The sequence below is a fragment of the Saccoglossus kowalevskii genome, chromosome 20 (assembly GCF_978046115.1).
Source record: "Saccoglossus kowalevskii chromosome 20, keSacKowa6.1, whole genome shotgun sequence".
NCBI classification, from domain to species: domain Eukaryota; kingdom Metazoa; phylum Hemichordata; class Enteropneusta; family Harrimaniidae; genus Saccoglossus; species Saccoglossus kowalevskii.
The window spans coordinates 23,948,230-23,976,106 of record NC_140660.1 but is presented as its reverse complement, the minus strand read 5'-3'; the positions used below and the strand labels follow the sequence as shown (position 1 = coordinate 23,976,106).

The 27,877-nt window shown below is 44.5% G+C and overlaps 1 protein-coding gene across 1 annotated transcript in view; it reads right to left on the bottom strand.

Moving 5' to 3' along the window:
* Positions 1-1,664: 1,664 nt before the first annotated feature.
* The window catches only part of LOC100374994 (fas apoptotic inhibitory molecule 1-like), a 96,028-nt gene continuing 69,815 nt past the window's right edge, over positions 1,665-27,877 (bottom strand). The window contains exon 5 of the mRNA XM_085494252.1: positions 1,665-5,213. Coding sequence (XP_085350378.1) covers positions 5,055-5,213 — 159 coding nt within the window. The 3' untranslated portion in view covers positions 1,665-5,054. The remainder of the gene's footprint in view (positions 5,214-27,877) is intronic.

Here is a 27,877-nt window from a genome sequence, read left to right as displayed (position 1 = left end):
TTGTGATTTATTTATCTAACGGAAAGCCCGCTGGCAATCCAGAGATTTACAACACGATATTAACGATATAACAGAACCTGCAGTATGCAGGGATGAGAATTTTCCGCGGAACCGCGTATTTCTAAGTCCCAGGTATCGATTTTCTAAAATGTCTAAATCAGAAGAGACAATTTTTTTTTTTTGGGGGGGGGGGGGGGAAATAATACAAATCTTGTTTATTCAAAATTGAGTGACTTCATCAGCAAGTGAGAGGTCCCGGGAAAGGCACAGTGTTTGTATTGTAACAATTTGATCAACTACGGTTCTCGGACCCCGGCTACTTTGCTTTCAGTTGAAAATTAAAATTCTCATTCTCATCCCTTGATATACATCGATAAATTCTTGGCCGTGTGATCTTGTCCAAATATGACTAATTATCCACCAGTTTGTTGTGATAAAGCAACTGAGATAATCTTGCTCGTATCCACTGAACTTTTGGTACTCATGAAAATGTGCAGTAACTTTGCACTGATGTAAGGCCCCAAAAAAAAAATATATGTTGCCGTCAAGTAGGAAAATTGGGTCGGTCGGATTTTTTTTTTTTTAAACTCTTGAAAACTAAGGGTATCGTAAATAGACGAGGTATATGGGAATCAATCAAACACATGTTAAATATTAAACACAAAAATCAAAGTGTTTCTTTCAGTCTTCTGTATTTAAATACAGATCAACCCGAGGTTCAAAGTCACCACTTATCCCCCAGGGACCCTGGGGATCAAACAACGGTCTGGAATCGTTATTCTTTAAAGGAAAAATTTTTTTTTTTTACTGCTTAAAATGGTGAGTTTTTAATAATTGGGCCTATTAAAAAAAAAAAAATGCGACCCAATATTTAATATTTTTCGATCGGTCGCTGAGGGCAACAAAACAATTTTTTTTTTTGACCTAATCAAGGAACATATATCGTGTACTTGAAAACCACAAATCTTGTATTTGTAGGTGTGTAATCATTTTTAGAGTCTGCCTTACTAAAACATGAAATGTTGGTTTAGAAAGCAGTGTGATGATTGGTTTTCCATACAAGCTATGTCCACAGGCAGCAATAACCGTATACAAGAATCTAATTGGTGATTTCATACTGAGATAATTTGCATTAAACAAGCAGCCTATCGGCTGAGATAGCTCCACTGTTAGCAATGCACATTTCAATTAAAGAACTGAAGACATCATTAGAAAATGAACAATATGAATAGTATCAAAGCAATCAGACTTGTTTTCAACAAGAATTCAAAAATATCATGTTTCACTAAAAATGACAAAAATATTCATCAATATTAGATAATTGAAGATATCACCACGAAATGAACAAATCTGAGAGAGGTCCACATGTACCTATATATGTAATATCAAAGCAATTGGACTTGTTGTTTTCAACAAGAATTCAAAAATATCACTTTTTACCATAAATGACAAAAATATTCACCAAAATTAGAGAATTGAAAATATCATGGTCTATCCAAGGTACATATACACCAAGTATCAAAGCATTCAGGCTTGTAGTTTTCAAGAAGAAGTCGAAAAAGTAAAACATTGACACGGACGCCGACGGACAATCACTCATATGATAAGGTCTGCTCGACAAAGTCGACAGCGGAGCTAAAAAGATGAACTCAAATACAATGTAATCAATGGCAACCTGTGTTTATTTAAAAAATAATATATTTTACACAGCCACAATTAATTAGAAAACTATATTCACTGCAATCAGTATAGAAACAAACATATACAAAGTAACAATCTCACTCAATGCTACCATATATGGTATTGCAGAATTAATCTGAATTGACCAATCAACACTAAGTAGATCAATCTAATTTGAATATCCAAGAAACATAAAAATTAAATACCAAATAAGTCACGCTTATTTAAATATGCAATACCAAATATGGATATATACAGTCTGTAGCAGCATTTCTCATTAGCATAAAATCTTTTCTGTCCAATCACAACTACTGCTATAACCCATATTTGAAGACTTCCATATTTGGTTAAATTAAATATTATCACTAATAGTTCATTACATCAAGTTATGGTTTATACAAGTCATTGTCAATGACACGTCCCCGTTCCGTTCATATTTGAGTGACATACATTCAAAGCAGATCATGACCGAAATGCACCTGCATATGTACAACACATTGTACTAAATCTGAACAAAATCCATCCATGCATGACTGAGATCTGGTTCCGAAATTGTGAAAATACGTGATTTTAATGCATTTTCGGCCTTAAAATGGCCATCATTCAGCTACTGTTAAGCGGATCATGAAACAAATGCACATATCTATTTGTGACATGATGTACCATGTGTGTGTGAAGTTTAAACTTGATCAATCCAGACATGTCTTGGATACGGATCCAGAACTGAATTCTTTAAGAAAATGGCCGCCAGTCGGCCATTTCGAACTTGATCCCCAAAAAAAAAATGACGTGCATCAAGGTCCTATTATGTTTAATGTAAGTACCGAATTTGAACGAAATCCGTCCATGCATAACTGAGATCCGGGTTTGGAATGGTGAAAATGTGCGATTTCAATGCATTTTCGGCCTTAAAGCGACCGCCATTTGGCTATCGTTAATAAGATCATGAAACAAATGCACATACATATTTGTGACATGATGTACCTTGTGTGTGTGAAGTTTGAACTTGATCAATCCAGACATGTCTCGGATACGGATCCAGAACTGAATTCTTTAAATCAAAATGCCCGCCAGTCGGCCATTTCGAACTTGATCCGGGAAAAAAAATGACGTGCATCAAGGTCCTATTATGTTTAATATATGTACCAAATGTGAACGAAATACGTCCATGCATAACTGAGATCTGGGTCCGGAATGGTGAAAATGTGCGATTTTGATGCATTTTCGGCATTAAAATGGCCGCTATTCGGCTATCGTTAATCGGATCATGAAAAAAATGCATGTGCATATGTCCCATATAATGTGTGATGTATGAGTGAAGTTTGAACTTAATCGGTCCATGCATGTTCGAGATACAGGTGATCACGAACGCACAGACGCACACAGGGCAAAACATAAGTCCCCGTTTTCGGACTACTAAAAATATCCTAAAACAAACATAAACAGCACCAAATGATGTTGATGCTAAATGGACAGCTTTAAAAACAAATCTTCTCAAATAAAATATCCTAAAACAAACATAAACAACACCAAATGATGTTGATGCTAAATGGACAGCTTTAAAAACAAATCTTCTCCAAGAATGTTTCACCAAGTACATGTAACTTGTGAAATTAGGAAAAATAAAACTGAGATACTATTATTATTTTCAAGATGGGCATGTGCATACTAATTTGTTATCTTTGGGAGATGGAAGAAAACCCGCCCTCAACCCACATCAAATTTATACATTTATTATTTAAGATGCAAATTTTTGTTTCTATTTAACGATGAAAACATTTTGCAGGTTTATTAATTTCTCAAATGAGGGCGCTGTCTACTAGCGAAATAAGTGAAAAATAAAATAGAACTCGCACTTTTCTGGTGATGCACGTACTGATGAGCAATTGCTATGACAACGTTTTAGTAAACAGAACACATGCATGGATATTTAATAACTGCAACAAACAACGTCATAATTTTATCTTTGGGTGAGAATTACTGATTTTTGTCAACAAGTTACTGCATACTTGAAACATAAACAAATGCACATGCCTATAAAAGCCCTAATAAAAGTAAAGCAGTTTGAAAGTAAATGGTATTTGTGATAGGACATGTCATCTTTAAATCTGTACAGAAGAGAACCATTCAATGTGAGCAGATCTCTGATGACAAACATTTGGTAAATTACAAGTGAATAACTAGACTATGATTGACAATCAATTGGCTCAACAAAATTCTTGAATTTATGATACACCCCCCCCCCCCAAAAAAAAACACAACAACAATCAGCTTGGGTTTGATGTAACATACACACAGCAAACCAGTTGTACATAATATTCCACTACATTACAATGGATCTTATCAAAAGAAATTACACTTTTAAAATGTGAAGAATAATTTATAGATACAGATAATAAATAATTTCATTTCATAATTTTAATTTTAATTGAATGTTGTGTGGACTAACCAAAGTGGTTGAATTGAAACAAATTAACGCTATTATACTATAATCAAATAAAGCTTAAAAAAGAATGAATTCTTTAAGAAATCACATTATCATTGTATGGTAACGAATGAGATATTCAGAGCTGGACAAGTGTTCATTCTATTATTCTTTAATTGGTCTACATGTGTCATGCAAGCTGTGCTATTAACAGTTCATTTAAATGAAACATGGCTGAAATACGACCAAACAAAAATGGCAATTTTGGTTTTCAGACTAAACGAAAACAAAACACTTGTTTAACAGACCTGTTCATACCTTCCAGATAACATTTTTTGATTTTATTTTTTTGTGCCAAATAATGACAGGAAAAAAACTGTATGCATTGTTCATTGCCCCAAGAAAAATCAGATAAACAAGATAATTTTTTGGTATAGCCTTGCTAGCCCCCAAATACACACCAGGATTTTAGCAACTCTCTCAACATATGTTTTGCTAATCATCACCAGACGCACAGTTGCCATGACAATGTGGCAAGTCATGAAGATGAAGATGAATTCACATTTCACACTGCTAAGGGGTAAACCATTAGAAACTCTGGGAGGGGGAAACTACAATTTGTTTTTCCCTCATTTTTTTTCCCATGATGAACATGCAGTACTTTTTCCACAATGTAGGATATTCTTTCTTAAAGATTTAGGTTTTTTTATTCTTTTATTGATCCTGGTAGGATTTTTCCATATGCAAATTATTCCAATTCTCCCCCCAAATTCTAATGGTCAACCCCTTAACAACTTTTGGTTATAACCTATTTAAATATGCAAGTCACAAAATGCCAGGATGTTGGAGGTTAAAGGTCATGCATCTCATCCATTCAGGTATAAGGATATGTATTATAATCAACAGGAAATAGAATTCTTGGACTAGACTATGATGTAAATAGGGGTGGTCAGCCTGATTCTTCCCTTGTTTCATCTATTTCGTTGCCATCTACAAAGAGTGCGTGTACGATTCCATCACGTCTTTTACCGCTACTAACCGCTTTTATATAACACGCGTGATCACGTACTTCGAAATGAGTTTCTGTTCCGTCGTCCACAAATTCACCCTAGAAATAAAGAAATGAGAGATTAATTTCCCCTTCGTTTCATGGAGAATATGAGCCTATGATGTTACTCGTATCAGCCTATGATGTCACCCATATCAACCTATGATGTCACTCATATCAGCCTATGATGTCACCCATATCAACCTATGATGTCACTCATATCAGCCTATGATGTCACTCATATCAACCTATGTCACTCATATCAGCCTATGATGTCACCCATATCAACCTATGATGTCACTTGTATCAGCCTATGATGTCACTCGTATCAGCCTATGATGTCACTCATATCAACCAATGATGTCACTCGTATCAGCCTATGATGTCACTTGTATCAGCCTATTATGTCACTCATATCAACCTATGATGTCACTCATATCAGCCTATGATGTCACTCATATCAACCTATGATGTCACTCATATCAGCCTATATCGTCACTCATATCAACCTATGATGTCACTCGTATCAGCCTATGATGTCCCTCATATCAGCCTATGATGTCACTCATATCAACCTATGATGTCACTCATATCAGCCTATGTTGTCACTTGTATCAATGACAGGCAGACAGCTGGCTGGCTAAAATGACAAGTCGACAGGTGGCTGGCTAAAATGACACGTCGACAGGTGGCTGGCTAAAATGACAGGCACAGTTGGCTGGCTAAAATGACAAGTCGACAGGTGGCTGGCTAAAATGACAAGTCAACAGGTGGCTGGCTAAAATGACAAGTCAACAGGTGGCTGGCTAAAATGACAGGCAGACAGGTGGTTGGCTAAAATGACAGACAGACAGGTGGATGGCAAAAATGATAGACAGACAGGTGGTTGGCTAAAATGAAAGGCAGACAGGTGGTTGGCTAAAATGATAGACAGACAGGTGGTTGGCTAAAATGATAGGCAGACAGGTGGCTGTCTAAAATGACAGACAGACAGGTGGTTGGCTAAAATGACAGACAGACAGGTGGTTGGCTAAAATGATAGGTATACAGGGGCTGGCTGAAATGACAGGCAGACAGGTGACTGGCTAAAATGACAGGTAGACAGGTGGCTGGCTAACATGACAGGCAGACAGGTGGCTGGCTAAAATGACAACGGACAGGTAGCTGGCTAAAATGACAACGGACAGGTAGCTGGCTAAAATGACAGACAGACAGGGGCTGGCAAAAATGACAGGCAGACAGGGGCTGTCTAAAATTACAGACAGACAGGGGCTGGCTAAAATGACAGGCAGACAGGGGCTGTCTAAAATGACAGGCAGACAGGGCTGGCAAAAATGACAGGCAGACAGGTGGATGGCTGAAATGACAGGCAGACGGGTGGTTGGCTAAAATGACAGGCAGACAGGTGGATGGCTGAAATGACAGGCAGATGGGTGGTTGGCTAAAATGACAGGCAGACAGGTGGCTGGCTAAAAAGACAGGCAGACAGGTGGATGGCTAAAATGACAGACAGACAGGTGGTTGGCTAAAATGACAGGCAGACGGGTGGCTGGTTAAAAAGACAGGCAGACAGGTGAATGGCTAAAATGACAGACAGACAGGTGGTTGGCTAAAATGACAGCTAGACAGGTGGATGGCTAAAATGACAGGCAGACAGGTGGTTGGCTAAAATGAAAGGCAGACAGGTGGTTGGCTAAAATGATAGGCAGACAGATGGCTGTCTAAAATGACAGTTAGACAGATGGCTGTTTAAAATGACAGTTAGACAAGTGATTGTCTAAAATGGCAGGCAGACAGGTGGCTGTCTAAAATGACAGACAGACAGGTGGTTGGCTAAAATGACAGGCAGACAGGTGGTTGGCTAAAATGACAGGCAGACAGGTGGTTGGCTAAAATGATAGTTAGACGAGTGGTTGTCTAAAATGACAGGCAGACAGGTGGCTGTCTAAAATGACAGACAGATAGGTGGTTGGCTAAAATGACAGGCAGACAGGTGTATGGCTAAAATGACAGACAGACAGACAGACAGACAGGTGGTTGGCTAAAATGACAGACAGACAGGTGGATGGCAAAAATGATAGACAGACAGGTGGTTGGCTAAAATGAAAGGCAGACAGGTGGTTGGCTAAAATGACAAGTCAACAGGTGGCTGGCTAAAATGACAAGTCAACAGGTGGCTGGCTAAAATAACAGGCAGACAGGTGGTTGGCTAAAATGACAGACAGACAGGTGGATGGCAAAAATGATAGACAGACAGGTGGTTGGCTAAAATGAAAGGCAGACAGGTGGTTGGCTAAAATGACAGACAGACAGGTGGTTGGCTAAAATGACAAGTCAACAGGTGGCTGGCTAAAATGACAGGCAGACAGGTGGTTGGCTAAAATGAAAGGCAGACAGGTGGTTGGCTAAAATGATAGGCAGACAGGTGGTTGGCTAAAATGATAGGCAGACAGGTGGCTGTCTAAAATGACAGACAGACAGGTGGTTGGCTAAAATGACAGACAGACAGGTGGTTGGCTAAAATGAAAGGCAGACAGGTGGTTGGCTAAAATGACAGACAGACAGGTGGTTGGCTAAAATGATAGGTATACAGGGGCTGGCTGAAATGACAGGCAGACAGGTGACTGGCTAAAATGACAGGTAGACAGGTGGCTGGCTAACATGACAGGCAGACAGGTGGCTGGCTAAAATGAGAACGGACAGGTAGCTGGCTAAAATGACAACGGACAAATAGCTGGCTAAAATGACAGACAGACAGGGGCTGGCAAAAATGACAGGCAGACAGGGGCTGTCTAAAATTACAGACAGACAGGGGCTGGCTAAAATGACAGGCAGACAGGGGCTGTCTAAAATGACAGGCAGACAGGGCTGTCTAAAATGACAGGCAGACAGGTGGATGGCTGAAATGACAGGCAGACGGGTGGTTGGCTAAAATGACAGGCAGACAGGTGGATGGCTGAAATGACAGGCAGATGGGTGGTTGGCTAAAATGACAGGCAGACGGGTGGCTGGCTAAAAAGACAGGCAGACAGGTGGATGGCTAAAATGACAGACAGACAGGTGGTTGGCTAAAATGACAGGCAGACGGGTGGCTGGCTAAAAAGACAGGCAGACAGGTGAATGGCTAAAATGACAGACAGACAGGTGGTTGGCTAAAATGACAGCTAGACAGGTGGATGGCTAAAATGACAGGCAGACAGGTGGTTGGCTAAAATGAAAGGCAGACAGGTGGTTGGCTAAAATGATAGGCAGACAGATGGCTGTCTAAAATGACAGTTAGACAGATGGCTGTTTAAAATGACAGTTAGACAAGTGATTGTCTAAAATGGCAGGCAGACAGGTGGCTGTCTAAAATGACAGACAGACAGGTGGTTGGCTAAAATGACAGGCAGACAGGTGGTTGGCTAAAATGACAGGCAGACAGGTGGTTGGCTAAAATGATAGTTAGACAAGTGGTTGTCTAAAATGACAGGCAGACAGGTGGCTGTCTAAAATGACAGACAGATAGGTGGTTGGCTAAAATGACAGGCAGACAGGTGTATGGCTAAAATGACAGACAGACAGACAGGTGGTTGGCTAAAATGACAGACAGACAGGTGGATGGCAAAAATGATAGACAGACAGGTGGTTGGCTAAAATGAAAGGCAGACAGGTGGTTGGCTAAAATGACAAGTCAACAGGTGGCTGGCTAAAATGACAAGTCAACAGGTGGCTGGCTAAAATGACAGGCAGACAGGTGGTTGGCTAAAATGACAGACAGACAGGTGGATGGCAAAAATGATAGACAGACAGGTGGTTGGCTAAAATGAAAGGCAGACAGGTGGTTGGCTAAAATGACAGACAGACAGACAGGTGGTTGGCTAAAATGACAAGTCAACAGGTGGCTGGCTAAAATGACAGGCAGACAGGTGGTTGGCTAAAATGACAGACAGACAGGTGGATGGCAAAAATGATAGACAGACAGGTGGTTGGCTAAAATGAAAGGCAGACAGGTGGTTGGCTAAAATGATAGGCAGACAGATGGCTGTCTAAAATGACAGTTAGACAAGTGATTGTCTAAAATGGCAGGCAGACAGGCGGCTGTCTAAAATGACAGACAGACAGGTGGTTGGCTAAAATGACAGGCAGACAGGTGGTTGGCTAAAATGACAGGCAGACAGGTCGTTGGCTAAAATGATAGTTAGACAAGTGGTTGTCTAAAATGACAGGCAGACAGGTGGGCTGGCTAAAATGACAACGGACAGGTAGCTGGCTAAAATGACAACAGACAGGTAGCTGGCTAAAATGACAGGCAGACAGGGGCTGGCAAAAATGACAGGCAGACAGGGGCTGTCTAAAATGACAGGCAGACAGGGGCTGTCTAAAATTACAGACAGACAGGGACTGGTTAAAATGACAGGCAGACAGGGGCTGGCTAAAATGACAGGCAGACAGGGGCTGGCTAAAATGACAGGCAGACAGGGGCTGGCTAAAATGACAGGCAGACAGGGGCTGTCTAAAATGACAGGCAGACAGGGGCTGTCTAAAATGACAGGCAGACAGGGGCTGGCAAAAATGACAGGCAGACAGGTGGATGGCAAAAATGATAGACAGACGGGTGGTTGGCTAAAATGACAGGCAGACAGGTGGATGGCTAAAATGACAGGCAGACGGGTGGCTGGCTAAAATGACAGGCAGAGAGGTGGATAGCAAAAATGATAGACAGACGGGTTGTTGGCTGAAATGACAGGCAGACGGGTGGTTGGCTAAAATGACAGGCAGACGGGTGGCTGGCTAAAAAGACAGGCAGATAGGTGGATGGCTAAAAAGACAGGCAGACAGGTGGATGGCTAAAATGACAGACAGACAGGTGGTTGGCTAAAATGACAGCTAGACAGGTGGATGGCTAAAATGACAGGCAGACAGGTAGATGACTAAAATGACAGACAGACAGGTGGTTGGCTAAAATGAAAGGCAGACAGGTGACTGGCTAAAATGACAGGCAGACAGGTGACTGGCTAAAATGACAGGTAGACAGGTGGCTGGCTAACATGACAGGCAGACAGGTGGGCTGGCTAAAATGACAACGGACAGGTAGTTGGCTAAAATGACAACAGACAGGTAGCTGGCTAAAATGACAGGCAGACAGGGGCTGTCAAAAATGACAGGCAGACAGGGGCTGTCAAAAATGACAGGCAGACAGGGGCTGTCTAAAATGACAGGCAGACAGGGGCTGTCTAAAATTACAGACAGACAGGGGCTGGCTAAAATGACAGGCAGACAGGGGCTGGCTAAAATGACAGGCAGACAGGGGCTGGCTAAAATGACAGGCAGACAGGGGCTGTCTAAAATGACAGGCAGACAGGGGCTGTCTAAAATGACAGGCAGACAGGGGCTGGCAAAAATGACAGGCAAACAGGTGGATGGCAAAAATGATAGACAGACGGGTGGTTGGCTAAAATGACAGGCAGACAGGTGGATGGCTAAAATGACAGGCAGACGGGTGGCTGGCTAAAAAGACAGACATACAGGTGGTTGGCTAAAATGACAGCTAGACAGGTGGATGGCTAAAATGACAGGCAGACAGGTGGATGGCTAAAATGACAGACAGACAGGTGGTTGGCTAAAATGACAGGCAGACGGGTGGCTGGCTAAAAAGACAGGCAGACAGATGGCTGTCTAAAATGACAGTTAGACAGATGGCTGTCTAAAATGACAGTTAGACAAGTGATTGTCTAAAATGGCAGGCAGACAGGTGGCTGTCTAAAATGAGAGACAGACAGGTGGCTGTCTAAAATGAGAGACAGACAGGTGGTTGGCTAAAATGACAGACAGACAGGTGGTTGGCTAAAATGACAGGCAGACAGGTGGTTGGCTAAAATGACAGACAGACAGGTGGTTGGCTAAAATGACAGGCAGACAGGTGTATGGCTAAAATGACAGACACACAGACAGACAGACAGGTGTATGGCTAAAATGACAGACAGACAGGTGGATGGCAAAAATGATAGACAGACAGGTGGTTGGCTAAAATGAAAGGCAGACAGGTGGCTGTCTAAAATGACAGGCAGACAGGTGGCTGTCTAAAATGACAGACAGACAGGTGGTTGGCTAAAATGACAGGCAGACAGGTGGCTGTCTAAAATGACAGGCAGACAGGTGGTTGGCTAAAATGACAGGCAGACAGGTGGTTGGCTAAAATGACAGGCAGACAGGTGGTTGGCTAAAATGAAAGGCAGACAGGTGGTTGGCTAAAATGACAGGCAGACAGGTGGCTGTCTAAAATGACAGACAGATAGGTGGTTGGCTAAAATAACAGGCAGACAGGTGTATGGCTAAAATGACAGACAGACAGACAGACAGACAGGTGGTTGGCTAAAATGACAGACAGACAGGTGGATGGCAAAAATGATAGACAGACAGGTGGTTGGCTAAAATGAAAGGCAGACAGGTGGTTGGCTAAAATGACAAGTCAACAGGTGGCTGGCTAAAATGACAAGTCAACAGGTGGCTGGCTAAAATGACAGGCAGACAGGTGGTTGGCTAAAATGAAAGGCAGACAGGTGGTTGGCTAAAATGATAGGCAGACAGGTGGTTGGCTAAAATGATAGGCAGACAGGTGGTTGGCTAAAATGATAGGCAGACAGGTGGCTGTCTAAAATGACAGACAGACAGGTGGTTGGCTAAAATGACAGACAGACAGGTGGTTGGCTAAAATGAAAGGCAGACAGGTGGTTGGCTAAAATGACAGACAGACAGGTGGTTGGCTAAAATGATAGGTATACAGGGGCTGGCTGAAATGACAGGCAGACAGGTGACTGGCTAAAATGACAGGTAGACAGGTGGCTGGCTAACATGACAGGCAGACAGGTGGCTGGCAAAAATGACAACGGACAGGTAGCTGGCTAAAATGACAACGGACAAATAGCTGGCTAAAATGACAGACAGACAGGGGCTGGCAAAAATGACAGGCAGACAGGGGCTGTCTAAAATGACAGGCAGACAGGGCTGGCTAAAATGACAGGCAGACAGGTGGATGGCTGAAATGACAGACAGACAGGTGGTTGGCTAAAATGACAGGCAGACGGGTGGCTGGCTAAAAAGACAGGCAGACAGGTGAATGGCTAAAATGACAGACAGACAGGTGGTTGGCTAAAATGACAGCTAGACAGGTGGATGGCTAAAATGACAGGCAGACAGGTGGTTGGCTAAAATGAAAGGCAGACAGGTGGTTGGCTAAAATGATAGGCAGACAGATGGCTGTCTAAAATGACAAGTTAGACAGATGGCTGTTTAAAATGACAGTTAGACAAGTGATTGTCTAAAATGGCAGGCAGACAGGTGGCTGTCTAAAATGACAGACAGACAGGTGGTTGGCTAAAATGACAGGCAGACAGGTGGTTGGCTAAAACGACAGGCAGACAGGTGGTTGGCTAAAATGATAGTTAGACAAGTGGTTGTCTAAAATGACAGGCAGACAGGTGGCTGTCTAAAATGACAGACAGATAGGTGGTTGGCTAAAATGACAGGCAGACAGGTGTATGGCTAAAATGACAGACAGACAGACAGACAGACAGACAGGTGGTTGGCTAAAATGACAGACAGACAGGTGGATGGCAAAAATGATAGACAGACAGGTGGTTGGCTAAAATGAAAGGCAGACAGGTGGTTGGCTAAAATGACAAGTCAACAGGTGGCTGGCTAAAATGACAAGTCAACAGGTGGCTGGCTAAAATGACAGGCAGACAGGTGGTTGGCTAAAATGACAGACAGACAGGTGGATGGCAAAAATGATAGACAGACAGGTGGTTGGCTAAAATGAAAGGCAGACAGGTGGTTGGCTAAAATGACAGACAGACAGGTGGTTGGCTAAAATGATAGTTAGACAAGTGGTTGTCTAAAATGACAGGCAGACAGGTGGCTGTCTAAAATGACAGACAGACAGGTGGATGGCAAAAATGATAGACAGACAGGTGGTTGGCTAAAATGAAAGGCAGACAGGTGGTTGGCTAAAATGATAGGCAGACAGATGGCTGTCTAAAATGACAGTTAGACAAGTGATTGTCTAAAATGGCAGGCAGACAGGCGGCTGTCTAAAATGACAGACAGACAGGTGGTTGGCTAAAATGACAGGCAGATGGGTGGTTGGCTAAAATGACAGGCAGACAGGTGGCTGGCTAAAAAGACAGGCAGACAGGTGGATGGCTAAAATGACAGACAGACAGGTGGTTGGCTAAAATGACAGGCAGACGGGTGGCTGGCTAAAAAGACAGGCAGACAGGTTAATGGCTAAAATGACAGCTAGACAGGTGGATGGCTAAAATGACAGGCAGACAGGTGGTTGGCTAAAATGAAAAGCAGACAGGTGGTTGGCTAAAATGATAGGCAGACAGATGGCTGTCTAAAATGACAGTTAGACAGATGGCTGTTTAAAATGACAGTTAGACAAGTGATTGTCTAAAATGGCAGGCAGACAGGTGGCTGTCTAAAATGACAGACAGACAGGTGGTTGGCTAAAATGACAGGCAGACAGGTGGTTGGCTAAAATGACAGGCAGACAGGTGGTTGGCTAAAATGATAGTTAGACAAGTGGTTGTCTAAAATGACAGGCAGACAGGTGGCTGTCTAAAATGACAGACAGATAGGTGGTTGGCTAAAATGACAGGCAGACAGGTGTATGGCTAAAATGACAGACAGACAGACAGACAGACAGGTGGTTGGCTAAAATGACAGACAGACAGGTGGATGGCAAAAATGATAGACAGACAGGTGGTTGGCTAAAATGAAAGGCAGACAGGTGGTTGGCTAAAATGACAAGTCAACAGGTGGCTGGCTAAAATGACAAGTCAACAGGTGGCTGGCTAAAATAACAGGCAGACAGGTGGTTGGCTAAAATGACAGACAGACAGGTGGATGGCAAAAATGATAGACAGACAGTTGGTTGGCTAAAATGAAAGGCAGACAGGTGGTTGGCTAAAATGACAGACAGACAGGTGGTTGGCTAAAATGACAAGTCAACAGGTGGCTGGCTAAAATGACAGGCAGATAGGTGGTTGGCTAAAATGAAAGGCAGACAGGTGGTTGGCTAAAATGATAGGCAGACAGGTGATTGGCTAAAATGATAGGCAGACAGGTGGCTGTCTAAAATGACAGACAGACAGGTGGTTGGCTAAAATGACAGACAGACAGGTGGTTGGCTAAAATGAAAGGCAGACAGGTGGTTGGCTAAAATGACAGACAGACAGGTGGTTGGCTAAAATGATAGGTATACAGGGGCTGGCTGAAATGACAGGCAGACAGGTGACTGGCTAAAATGACAGGTAGACAGGTGGCTGGCTAACATGACAGGCAGACAGGTGGCTGGCTAAAATGACAACGGACAGGTAGCTGGCTAAAATGACAACGGACAAATAGCTGGCTAAAATGACAGACAGACAGGGGCTGGCAAAAATGACAGGCAGACAGGGGCTGTCTAAAATTACAGACAGACAGGGGCTGGCTAAAATGACAGGCAGACAGGGGCTGTCTAAAATGACAGGCAGACAGGGCTGGCTAAAATGACAGGCAGACAGGTGGATGGCTGAAATGACAGGCAGACGGGTGGTTGGCTAAAATGACAGGCAGACAGGTGGATGGCTGAAATGACAGGCAGATGGGTGGTTGGCTAAAATGACAGGCAGACGGGTGGCTGGCTAAAAAGACAGGCAGACAGGTGGATGGCTAAAATGACAGACAGACAGGTGGTTGGCTAAAATGACAGGCAGACGGGTGGCTGGCTAAAAAGACAGGCAGACAGGTGAATGGCTAAAATGACAGACAGACAGGTGGTTGGCTAAAATGACAACTAGACAGGTGGATGGCTAAAATGACAGGCAGACAGGTGGTTGGCTAAAATGAAAGGCAGACAGGTGGTTGGCTAAAATGATAGGCAGACAGATGGCTGTCTAAAATGACAGTTAGACAGATGGCTGTTTAAAATGACAGACAGACAGGTGGTTGGCTAAAATGACAGGCAGACAGGTGGTTGGCTAAAATGACAGGCAGACAGGTGGTTGGCTAAAATGATAGTTAGACAAGTGGTTGTCTAAAATGACAGGCAGACAGATGGCTGTCTAAAATGACAGACAGATAGGTGGTTGGCTAAAATGACAGGCAGACAGGTGTATGGCTAAAATGACAGACAGACAGACAGGTGGTTGGCTAAAATGACAGACAGACAGGTGGATGGCAAAAATGATAGACAGACAGGTGGTTGGCTAAAATGAAAGGCAGACAGGTGGTTGGCTAAAATGACAAGTCAACAGGTGGCTGGCTAAAATGACAAGTCAACAGGTGGCTGGCTAAAATGACAGGCAGACAGGTGGTTGGCTAAAATGACAGACAGACAGGTGGATGGCAAAAATGATAGACAGACAGGTGGTTGGCTAAAATGAAAGGCAGACAGGTGGTTGGCTAAAATGACAGACAGACAGGTGGTTGGCTAAAATGACAAGTCAACAGGTGGCTGGCTAAAATGACAGGCAGACAGGTGGTTGGCTAAAATGACAGACAGACAGGTGGATGGCAAAAATGATAGACAGACAGGTGGTTGGCTAAAATGAAAGGCAGACAGGTAGTTGGCTAAAATGATAGGCAGACAGATGGCTGTCTAAAATGACAGTTAGACAAGTGATTGTCTAAAATGGCAGGCAGACAGGCGGCTGTCTAAAATGACAGACAGACAGGTGGTTGGCTAAAATGACAGGCAGACAGGTGGTTGGCTAAAATGACAGGCAGACAGGTCGTTGGCTAAAATGATAGTTAGACAAGTGGTTGTCTAAAATGACAGGCAGACAGGTGGCTGTCTAAAATGACAGGCAGACAGGTGGTTGGCTAAAATGACAGGCAGACAGGTGTATGGCTAAAATGACAGACAGACAGGTGGTTGGCTAAAATGAAAGGCAGACAGGTGGTTGGCTAAAATGACAGACAGACAGGTGGTTGGCTAAAATGATAGGTATACAGGGGCTGGCTGAAATGACAGGCAGACAGGTGACTGGCTAAAATGACAGGCAGACAGGTGACTGGCTAAAATGACAGGTAGACAGGTGGCTGGCTAACATGACAGGCAGACAGGTGGGCTGGCTAAAATCACAACGGACAGGTAGCTGGCTAAAATGACAACAGACAGGTAGCTGGCTAAAATGACAGGCAGACAGGGGCTGGCAAAAATGACAGGCAGACAGGGGCTGTCTAAAATGACAGGCAGACAGGGGCTGTCTAAAATTACAGACAGACAGGGGCTGGCTAAAATGACAGGCAGACAGGGGCTGGCTAAAATGACAGGCAGACAGGGGCTGGCTAAAATGACAGGCAGACAGGGGCTGTCTAAAATGACAGGCAGACAGGGGCTGTCTAAAATGACAGGCAGACAGGGGCTGGCAAAAATGACAGGCAGACAGGTGGATGGCAAAAATGATAGACAGACGGGTGGTTGGCTAAAATGACAGGCAGACAGGTGGATGGCTAAAATGACAGGCAGACGGGTGGCTGGCTAAAATGACAGGCAGAGAGGTGGATAGCAAAAATGATAGACAGACGGGTTGTTGGCTGAAATGACAGGCAGACGGGTGGTTGGCTAAAAAGACAGGCAGACAGGTGGATGGCTAAAAAGACAGGCAGACAGGTGGATGGCTAAAATGACAGACAGACAGGTGGTTGGCTAAAATGACAGCTAGACAGGTGGATGGCTAAAATGACAGGCAGACAGGTGGATGGCTAAAATGACAGACAGACAGGTGGTTGGCTAAAATGAAAGGCAGACAGGTGACTGGCTAAAATGACAGGCAGACAGGTGACTGGCTAAAATGACAGGTAGACAGGTGGCTGGCTAACATGACAGGCAGACAGGTGGGCTGGCTAAAATGACAACGGACAGGTAGCTGGCTAAAATGACAACAGACAGGTAGCTGGCTAAAATGACAGGCAGACAGGGGCTGTCAAAAATGACAGGCAGACAGGGGCTGTCTAAAATGACAGGCAGACAGGTGGCTGTCTAAAATGACAGGCAGACAGGTGGTTGGCTAAAATGACAGGCAGACAGGGGCTGGCTAAAATGACAGGCAGACAGGGGCTGGCTAAAATGACAGGCAGACAGGGGCTGTCTAAAATGACAGGCAGACAGGGGCTGTCTAAAATGACAGGCAGACAGGGGCTGGCAAAAATGACAGGCAAACAGGTGGATGGCAAAAATGATAGACAGACGGGTGGTTGGCTAAAATGACAGGCAGACAGGTGGATGGCTAAAATGACAGGCAGACGGGTGGCTGGCTAAAAAGACAGACATACAGGTGGTTGGCTAAAATGACAGCTAGACAGGTGGATGGCTAAAATGACAGGCAGACAGGTGGATGGCTAAAATGACAGACAGACAGGTGGTTGGCTAAAATGACAGGCAGACGGGTGGCTGGCTAAAAAGACAGGCAGACAGATGGCTGTCTAAAATGACAGTTAGACAGATGGCTGTCTAAAATGACAGTTAGACAAGTGATTGTCTAAAATGGCAGGCAGACAGGTGGCTGTCTAAAATGAGAGACAGACAGGTGGCTGTCTAAAATGAGAGACAGACAGGTGGTTGGCTAAAATGACAGGCAGACAGGTGGTTGGCTAAAATGACAGGCAGACAGGTGGTTGGCTAAAATGACAGTTAGACAAGTGGTTGTCTAAAATGAAAGACAGACAGGTGGTTGGCTAAAATGACAGACAGACAGGTGGTTGGCTAAAATGACAGGCAGACAGGTGTATGGCTAAAATGACAGACACACAGACAGACAGACAGACAGGTGTATGGCTAAAATGACAGACAGACAGGTGGATGGCAAAAATGACAGACAGACAGGTGGTTGGCTAAAATGAAAGGCAGACAGGTGGCTGTCTAAAATGACAGGCAGACAGGTGGCTGTCTAAAATGACAGACAGACAGGTGGTTGGCTAAAATGACAGGCAGACAGGTGGCTGTCTAAAATGACAGGCAGACAGGTGGTTGGCTAAAATGACAGGCAGACAGGTGGTTGGCTAAAATGACAGGCAGACAGGTGGTTGGCTAAAATGAAAGGCAGACAGGTGGTTGGCTAAAATGACAGGCAGACAGGTGGCTGTCTAAAATGACAGACAGATAGGTGGTTGGCTAAAATGACAGGCAGACAGGTGTATGGCTAAAATGACAGACAGACAGACAGACAGACAGGTGGTTGGCTAAAATGGCAGACAGACAGGTGGATGGCAAAAATGATAGACAGACAGGTGGTTGGCTAAAATGAAAGGCAGACAGGTGGTTGGCTAAAATGACAAGTCAACAGGTGGCTGGCTAAAATGACAAGTCAACAGGTGGCTGGCTAAAATGACAGGCAGACAGGTGGTTGGCTAAAATGAAAGGCAGACAGGTGGTTGGCTAAAATGATAGGCAGACAGATGGCTGTCTAAAATGACAAGTTAGACAGATGGCTGTTTAAAATGACAGTTAGACAAGTGATTGTCTAAAATGGCAGGCAGACAGGTGGCTGTCTAAAATGACAGACAGACAGGTGGTTGGCTAAAATGACAGGCAGACAGGTGGTTGGCTAAAATGATAGGCAGACAGGTGGTTGGCTAAAATGATAGTTAGACAAGTGGTTGTCTAAAATGACAGGCAGACAGGTGGCTGTCTAAAATGACAGACAGATAGGTGGTTGGCTAAAATGACAGGCAGACAGGTGTATGGCTAAAATGACAGACAGACAGACAGACAGACAGACAGGTGGTTGGCTAAAATGACAGACAGACAGGTGGATGGCAAAAATGATAGACAGACAGGTGGTTGGCTAAAATGAAAGGCAGACAGGTGGTTGGCTAAAATGACAAGTCAACAGGTGGCTGGCTAAAATGACAAGTCAACAGGTGGCTGGCTAAAATGACAAGCAGACAGGTGGTTGGCTAAAATGACAGACAGACAGGTGGATGGCAAAAATGATAGACAGACAGGTGGTTGGCTAAAATGAAAGGCAGACAGGTGGTTGGCTAAAATGACAGACAGACAGGTGGTTGGCTAAAATGACAAGTCAACAGGTGGCTGGCTAAAATGACAGGCAGACAGGTGGTTGGCTAAAATGACAGACAGACAGGTGGATGGCAAAAATGATAGACAGACAGGTGGTTGGCTAAAATGAAAGGCAGACAGGTGGTTGGCTAAAATGATAGGCAGACAGATGGCTGTCTAAAATGACAGTTAGACAAGTGTTTGTCTAAAATGGCAGGCAGACAGGCGGCTGTCTAAAATGACAGACAGACAGGTGGTTGGCTAAAATGACAGGCAGATGGGTGGTTGGCTAAAATGACAGGCAGACAGGTGGCTGGCTAAAAAGACAGGCAGACAGGTGGATGGCTAAAATGACAGACAGACAGGTGGTTGGCTAAAATGACAGGCAGACGGGTGGCTGGCTAAAAAGACAGGCAGACAGGTGAATGGCTAAAATGACAGAAAGACAGGTGGTTGGCTAAAATGACAGCTAGACAGGTGGATGGCTAAAATGACAGGCAGACAGGTGGTTGGCTAAAATGAAAGGCAGACAGGTGGTTGGCTAAAATGATAGGCAGACAGATGGCTGTCTAAAATGACAGTTAGACAGATGGCTGTTTAAAATGACAGTTAGACAAGTGATTGTCTAAAATGGCAGGCAGACAGGTGGCTGTCTAAAATGACAGACAGACAGGTGGTTGGCTAAAATGACAGGCAGACAGGTGGTTGGCTAAAATGACAGGCAGACAGGTGGTTGGCTAAAATGATAGTTAGACAAGTGGTTGTCTAAAATGACAGGCAGACAGGTGGCTGTCTAAAATGACAGACAGATAGGTGGTTGGCTAAAATGACAGGCAGACAGGTGTATGGCTAAAATGACAGACAGACAGACAGACAGACAGACAGGTGGTTGGCTAAAATGACAGACAGACAGGTGGTTGGCTAAAATGACAGCTAGACAGGTGGATGGCTAAAATGACAGGCAGACAGGTGGTTGGCTAAAATGAAAGGCAGACAGGTGGTTGGCTAAAATGATAGGCAGACAGATGGCTGTCTAAAATGACAGTTAGACAGATGGCTGTTTAAAATGACAGTTAGACAAGTGATTGTCTAAAATGGCAGGCAGACAGGTGGCTGTCTAAAATGACAGACAGACAGGTGGTTGGCTAAAATGACAGGCAGACAGGTGGTTGGCTAAAATGACAGGCAGACAGGTGGTTGGCTAAAATGATAGTTAGACAAGTGGTTGTCTAAAATGACAGGCAGACAGGTGGCTGTCTAAAATGACAGACAGATAGGTGGTTGGCTAAAATGACAGGCAGACAGGTGGTTGGCTAAAATGACAGACAGACAGGCGGTTGGCTAAAATGACAAGTCAACAGGTGGCTGGCTAAAATGACAGGCAGACAGGTGGTTGGCTAAAATGACAGACAGACAGGTGGATGGCAAAAATGATAGACAGACAGGTGGTTGGCTAAAATGAAAGGCAGACAGGTGGTTGGCTAAAATGATAGGCAGACAGATGGCTGTCTAAAATGACAGTTAGACAAGTGTTTGTCTAAAATGGCAGGCAGACAGGCGGCTGTCTAAAATGACAGACAGACAGGTGGTTGGCTAAAATGACAGGCAGATGGGTGGTTGGCTAAAATGACAGGCAGACAGGTGGCTGGCTAAAAAGACAGGCAGACAGGTGGATGGCTAAAATGACAGACAGACAGGTGGTTGGCTAAAATGACAGGCAGACGGGTGGCTGGCTAAAAAGACAGGCAGACAGGTGAATGGCTAAAATGACAGAAAGACAGGTGGTTGGCTAAAATGACAGCTAGACAGGTGGATGGCTAAAATGACAGGCAGACAGGCGGTTGGCTAAAATGAAAGGCAGACAGGTGGTTGGCTAAAATGATAGGCAGACAGATGGCTGTCTAAAATGACAGGCAGACAGGTGGTTGGCTAAAATGATAGTTAGACAAGTGGTTGTCTAAAATGACAGGCAGACAGGTGGCTGTCTAAAATGACAGACAGATAGGTGGTTGGCTAAAATGACAGACAGACAGACAGACAGACAGACAGGTGGATGGCAAAAATGATAGACAGACAGGTGGTTGGCTAAAATGAAAGGCAGACAGGTGGTTGGCTAAAATGATAGGCAGACAGATGGCTGTCTAAAATGACAGTTAGACAAGTGTTTGTCTAAAATGGCAGGCAGACAGGCGGCTGTCTAAAATGACAGACAGACAGGTGGTTGGCTAAAATGACAGGCAGACAGGTGGTTGGCTAAAATGACAGGCAGACAGGTGGTTGGCTAAAATGACAGGCAGACAGGTGGTTGGCTAAAATGAAAGGCAGACAGGTGGTTGGCTAAAATGACAGGCAGACAGGTGGCTGTCTAAAATGACAGACAGATAGGTGGTTGGCTAAAATGACAGGCAGACAGGTGTATGGCTAAAATGACAGACAGACAGACAGACAGACAGGTGGTTGGCTAAAATGGCAGACAGACAGGTGGATGGCAAAAATGATAGACAGACAGGTGGTTGGCTAAAATGAAAGGCAGACAGGTGGTTGGCTAAAATGACAAGTCAACAGGTGGCTGGCTAAAATGACAAGTCAACAGGTGGCTGGCTAAAATGACAGGCAGACAGGTGGTTGGCTAAAATGAAAGGCAGACAGGTGGTTGGCTAAAATGATAGGCAGACAGATGGCTGTCTAAAATGACAAGTTAGACAGATGGCTGTTTAAAATGACAGTTAGACAAGTGATTGTCTAAAATGGCAGGCAGACAGGTGGCTGTCTAAAATGACAGACAGACAGGTGGTTGGCTAAAATGACAGGCAGACAGGTGGTTGGCTAAAATGATAGGCAGACAGGTGGTTGGCTAAAATGATAGTTAGACAAGTGGTTGTCTAAAATGACAGGCAGACAGGTGGCTGTCTAAAATGACAGACAGATAGGTGGTTGGCTAAAATGACAGGCAGACAGGTGTATGGCTAAAATGACAGACAGACAGACAGACAGACAGACAGGTGGTTGGCTAAAATGACAGACAGACAGGTGGATGGCAAAAATGATAGACAGACAGGTGGTTGGCTAAAATGAAAGGCAGACAGGTGGTTGGCTAAAATGACAAGTCAACAGGTGGCTGGCTAAAATGACAAGTCAACAGGTGGCTGGCTAAAATGACAAGCAGACAGGTGGTTGGCTAAAATGACAGACAGACAGGTGGATGGCAAAAATGATAGACAGACAGGTGGTTGGCTAAAATGAAAGGCAGACAGGTGGTTGGCTAAAATGACAGACAGACAGGTGGTTGGCTAAAATGACAAGTCAACAGGTGGCTGGCTAAAATGACAGGCAGACAGGTGGTTGGCTAAAATGACAGACAGACAGGTGGATGGCAAAAATGATAGACAGACAGGTGGTTGGCTAAAATGAAAGGCAGACAGGTGGTTGGCTAAAATGATAGGCAGACAGATGGCTGTCTAAAATGACAGTTAGACAAGTGTTTGTCTAAAATGGCAGGCAGACAGGCGGCTGTCTAAAATGACAGACAGACAGGTGGTTGGCTAAAATGACAGGCAGATGGGTGGTTGGCTAAAATGACAGGCAGACAGGTGGCTGGCTAAAAAGACAGGCAGACAGGTGGATGGCTAAAATGACAGACAGACAGGTGGTTGGCTAAAATGACAGGCAGACGGGTGGCTGGCTAAAAAGACAGGCAGACAGGTGAATGGCTAAAATGACAGAAAGACAGGTGGTTGGCTAAAATGACAGCTAGACAGGTGGATGGCTAAAATGACAGGCAGACAGGTGGTTGGCTAAAATGAAAGGCAGACAGGTGGTTGGCTAAAATGATAGGCAGACAGATGGCTGTCTAAAATGACAGTTAGACAGATGGCTGTTTAAAATGACAGTTAGACAAGTGATTGTCTAAAATGGCAGGCAGACAGGTGGCTGTCTAAAATGACAGACAGACAGGTGGTTGGCTAAAATGACAGGCAGACAGGTGGTTGGCTAAAATGACAGGCAGACAGGTGGTTGGCTAAAATGATAGTTAGACAAGTGGTTGTCTAAAATGACAGGCAGACAGGTGGCTGTCTAAAATGACAGACAGATAGGTGGTTGGCTAAAATGACAGGCAGACAGGTGTATGGCTAAAATGACAGACAGACAGACAGACAGACAGACAGGTGGTTGGCTAAAATGACAGACAGACAGGTGGTTGGCTAAAATGACAGCTAGACAGGTGGATGGCTAAAATGACAGGCAGACAGGTGGTTGGCTAAAATGAAAGGCAGACAGGTGGTTGGCTAAAATGATAGGCAGACAGATGGCTGTCTAAAATGACAGTTAGACAGATGGCTGTTTAAAATGACAGTTAGACAAGTGATTGTCTAAAATGGCAGGCAGACAGGTGGCTGTCTAAAATGACAGACAGACAGGTGGTTGGCTAAAATGACAGGCAGACAGGTGGTTGGCTAAAATGACAGGCAGACAGGTGGTTGGCTAAAATGATAGTTAGACAAGTGGTTGTCTAAAATGACAGGCAGACAGGTGGCTGTCTAAAATGACAGACAGATAGGTGGTTGGCTAAAATGACAGGCAGACAGGTGGTTGGCTAAAATGACAGACAGACAGGCGGTTGGCTAAAATGACAAGTCAACAGGTGGCTGGCTAAAATGACAGGCAGACAGGTGGTTGGCTAAAATGACAGACAGACAGGTGGATGGCAAAAATGATAGACAGACAGGTGGTTGGCTAAAATGAAAGGCAGACAGGTGGTTGGCTAAAATGATAGGCAGACAGATGGCTGTCTAAAATGACAGTTAGACAAGTGTTTGTCTAAAATGGCAGGCAGACAGGCGGCTGTCTAAAATGACAGACAGACAGGTGGTTGGCTAAAATGACAGGCAGATGGGTGGTTGGCTAAAATGACAGGCAGACAGGTGGCTGGCTAAAAAGACAGGCAGACAGGTGGATGGCTAAAATGACAGACAGACAGGTGGTTGGCTAAAATGACAGGCAGACGGGTGGCTGGCTAAAAAGACAGGCAGACAGGTGAATGGCTAAAATGACAGAAAGACAGGTGGTTGGCTAAAATGACAGCTAGACAGGTGGATGGCTAAAATGACAGGCAGACAGGCGGTTGGCTAAAATGAAAGGCAGACAGGTGGTTGGCTAAAATGATAGGCAGACAGATGGCTGTCTAAAATGACAGGCAGACAGGTGGTTGGCTAAAATGATAGTTAGACAAGTGGTTGTCTAAAATGACAGGCAGACAGGTGGCTGTCTAAAATGACAGACAGATAGGTGGTTGGCTAAAATGACAGACAGACAGACAGACAGACAGACAGGTGGATGGCAAAAATGATAGACAGACAGGTGGTTGGCTAAAATGAAAGGCAGACAGGTGGTTGGCTAAAATGATAGGCAGACAGATGGCTGTCTAAAATGACAGTTAGACAAGTGTTTGTCTAAAATGGCAGGCAGACAGGCGGCTGTCTAAAATGACAGACAGACAGGTGGTTGGCTAAAATGACAGGCAGATGGGTGGTTGGCTAAAATGACAGGCAGACAGGTGGCTGGCTAAAAAGACAGGCAGACAGGTGGATGGCTAAAATGACAGACAGACAGGTGGTTGGCTAAAATGACAGGCAGACGGGTGGCTGGCTAAAAAGACAGGCAGACAGGTGAATGGCTAAAATGACAGAAAGACAGGTGGTTGGCTAAAATGACAGCTAGACAGGTGGATGGCTAAAATGACAGGCAGACAGGTGGTTGGCTAAAATGAAAGGCAGACAGGTGGTTGGCTAAAATGATAGGCAGACAGATGGCTGTCTAAAATGACAGTTAGACAGATGGCTGTTTAAAATGACAGTTAGACAAGTGATTGTCTAAAATGGCAGGCAGACAGGTGGCTGTCTAAAATGACAGACAGACAGGTGGTTGGCTAAAATGACAGGCAGACAGGTGGTTGGCTAAAATGACAGGCAGACAGGTGGTTGGCTAAAATGATAGTTAGACAAGTGGTTGTCTAAAATGACAGGCAGACAGGTGGCTGTCTAAAATGACAGACAGATAGGTGGTTGGCTAAAATGACAGGCAGACAGGTGTATGGCTAAAATGACAGACAGACAGACAGACAGACAGGTGGTTGGCTAAAATGACAGACAGACAGGTGGTTGGCTAAAATGACAGCTAGACAGGTGGATGGCTAAAATGACAGGCAGACAGGTGGTTGGCTAAAATGAAAGGCAGACAGGTGGTTGGCTAAAATGATAGGCAGACAGATGGCTGTCTAAAATGACAGTTAGACAGATGGCTGTTTAAAATGACAGTTAGACAAGTGATTGTCTAAAATGGCAGGCAGACAGGTGGCTGTCTAAAATGACAGACAGACAGGTGGTTGGCTAAAATGACAGGCAGACAGGTGGTTGGCTAAAATGACAGGCAGACAGGTGGTTGGCTAAAATGATAGTTAGACAAGTGGTTGTCTAAAATGACAGGCAGACAGGTGGCTGTCTAAAATGACAGACAGATAGGTGGTTGGCTAAAATGACAGGCAGACAGGTGGTTGGCTAAAATGACAGACAGACAGGCGGTTGGCTAAAATGACAAGTCAACAGGTGGCTGGCTAAAATGACAGGCAGACAGGTGGTTGGCTAAAATGACAGACAGACAGGTGGATGGCAAAAATGATAGACAGACAGGTGGTTGGCTAAAATGAAAGGCAGACAGGTGGTTGGCTAAAATGATAGGCAGACAGATGGCTGTCTAAAATGACAGTTAGACAAGTGTTTGTCTAAAATGGCAGGCAGACAGGCGGCTGTCTAAAATGACAGACAGACAGGTGGTTGGCTAAAATGACAGGCAGATGGGTGGTTGGCTAAAATGACAGGCAGACAGGTGGCTGGCTAAAAAGACAGGCAGACAGGTGGATGGCTAAAATGACAGACAGACAGGTGGTTGGCTAAAATGACAGGCAGACGGGTGGCTGGCTAAAAAGACAGGCAGACAGGTGAATGGCTAAAATGACAGAAAGACAGGTGGTTGGCTAAAATGACAGCTAGACAGGTGGATGGCTAAAATGACAGGCAGACAGGTGGTTGGCTAAAATGAAAGGCAGACAGGTGGTTGGCTAAAATGATAGGCAGACAGATGGCTGTCTAAAATGACAGTTAGACAGATGGCTGTTTAAAATGACAGTTAGACAAGTGATTGTCTAAAATGGCAGGCAGACAGGTGGCTGTCTAAAATGACAGACAGACAGGTGGTTGGCTAAAATGACAGACAGACAGGTGGTTGGCTAAAATGACAGGCAGACAGGTGGTTGGCTAAAATGACAGGCAGACAGGTGGTTGGCTAAAATGATAGTTAGACAAGTGGTTGTCTAAAATGACAGGCAGACAGGTGGCTGTCTAAAATGACAGACAGATAGGTGGTTGGCTAAAATGACAGGCAGACAGGTGTATGGCTAAAATGACAGACAGACAGACAGACAGACAGGTGGTTGGCTAAAATGACAGACAGACAGGTGGTTGGCTAAAATGACAGCTAGACAGGTGGATGGCTAAAATGACAGGCAGACAGGTGGTTGGCTAAAATGAAAGGCAGACAGGTGGTTGGCTAAAATGATAGGCAGACAGATGGCTGTCTAAAATGACAGTTAGACAGATGGCTGTTTAAAATGACAGTTAGACAAGTGATTGTCTAAAATGGCAGGCAGACAGGTGGCTGTCTAAAATGACAGACAGACAGGTGGTTGGCTAAAATGACAGGCAGACAGGTGGTTGGCTAAAATGACAGGCAGACAGGTGGTTGGCTAAAATGATAGTTAGACAAGTGGTTGTCTAAAATGACAGGCAGACAGGTGGCTGTCTAAAATGACAGACAGATAGGTGGTTGGCTAAAATGACAGGCAGACAGGTGTATGGCTAAAATGACAGACAGACAGACAGACAGACAGGTGGTTGGCTAAAATGACAGACAGACAGGTGGATGGCAAAAATGATAGACAGACAGGTGGTTGGCTAAAATGAAAGGCAGACAGGTGGTTGGCTAAAATGACAAGTCAACAGGTGGCTGGCTAAAATGACAAGTCAACAGGTGGCTGGCTAAAATAACAGGCAGACAGGTGGTTGGGTAAAATGACAGACAGACAGGTGGATGGCAAAAATGATAGACAGACAGGTGGTTGGCTAAAATGAAAGGCAGACAGGTGGTTGGCTAAAATGACAGACAGACAGGTGGTTGGCTAAAATGACAAGTCAACAGGTGGCTGGCTAAAATGACAGGCAGACAGGTGGTTGGCTAAAATGAAAGGCAGACAGGTGGTTGGCTAAAATGATAGGCAGACAGGTGATTGGCTAAAATGATAGGCAGACAGGTGGCTGTCTAAAATGACAGACAGACAGGTGGTTGGCTAAAATGACAGACAGACAGGTGGTTGGCTAAAATGAAAGGCAGACAGGTGGTTGGCTAAAATGACAGACAGACAGGTGGTTGGCTAAAATGATAGGTATACAGGGGCTGGCTGAAATGACAGGCAGACAGGTGACTGGCTAAAATGACAGGTAGACAGGTGGCTGGCTAACATGACAGGCAGACAGGTGGCTGGCTAAAATGACAACGGACAGGTAGCTGGCTAAAATGACAACGGACAAATAGCTGGCTAAAATGACAGACAGACAGGGGCTGGCAAAAATGACAGGCAGAC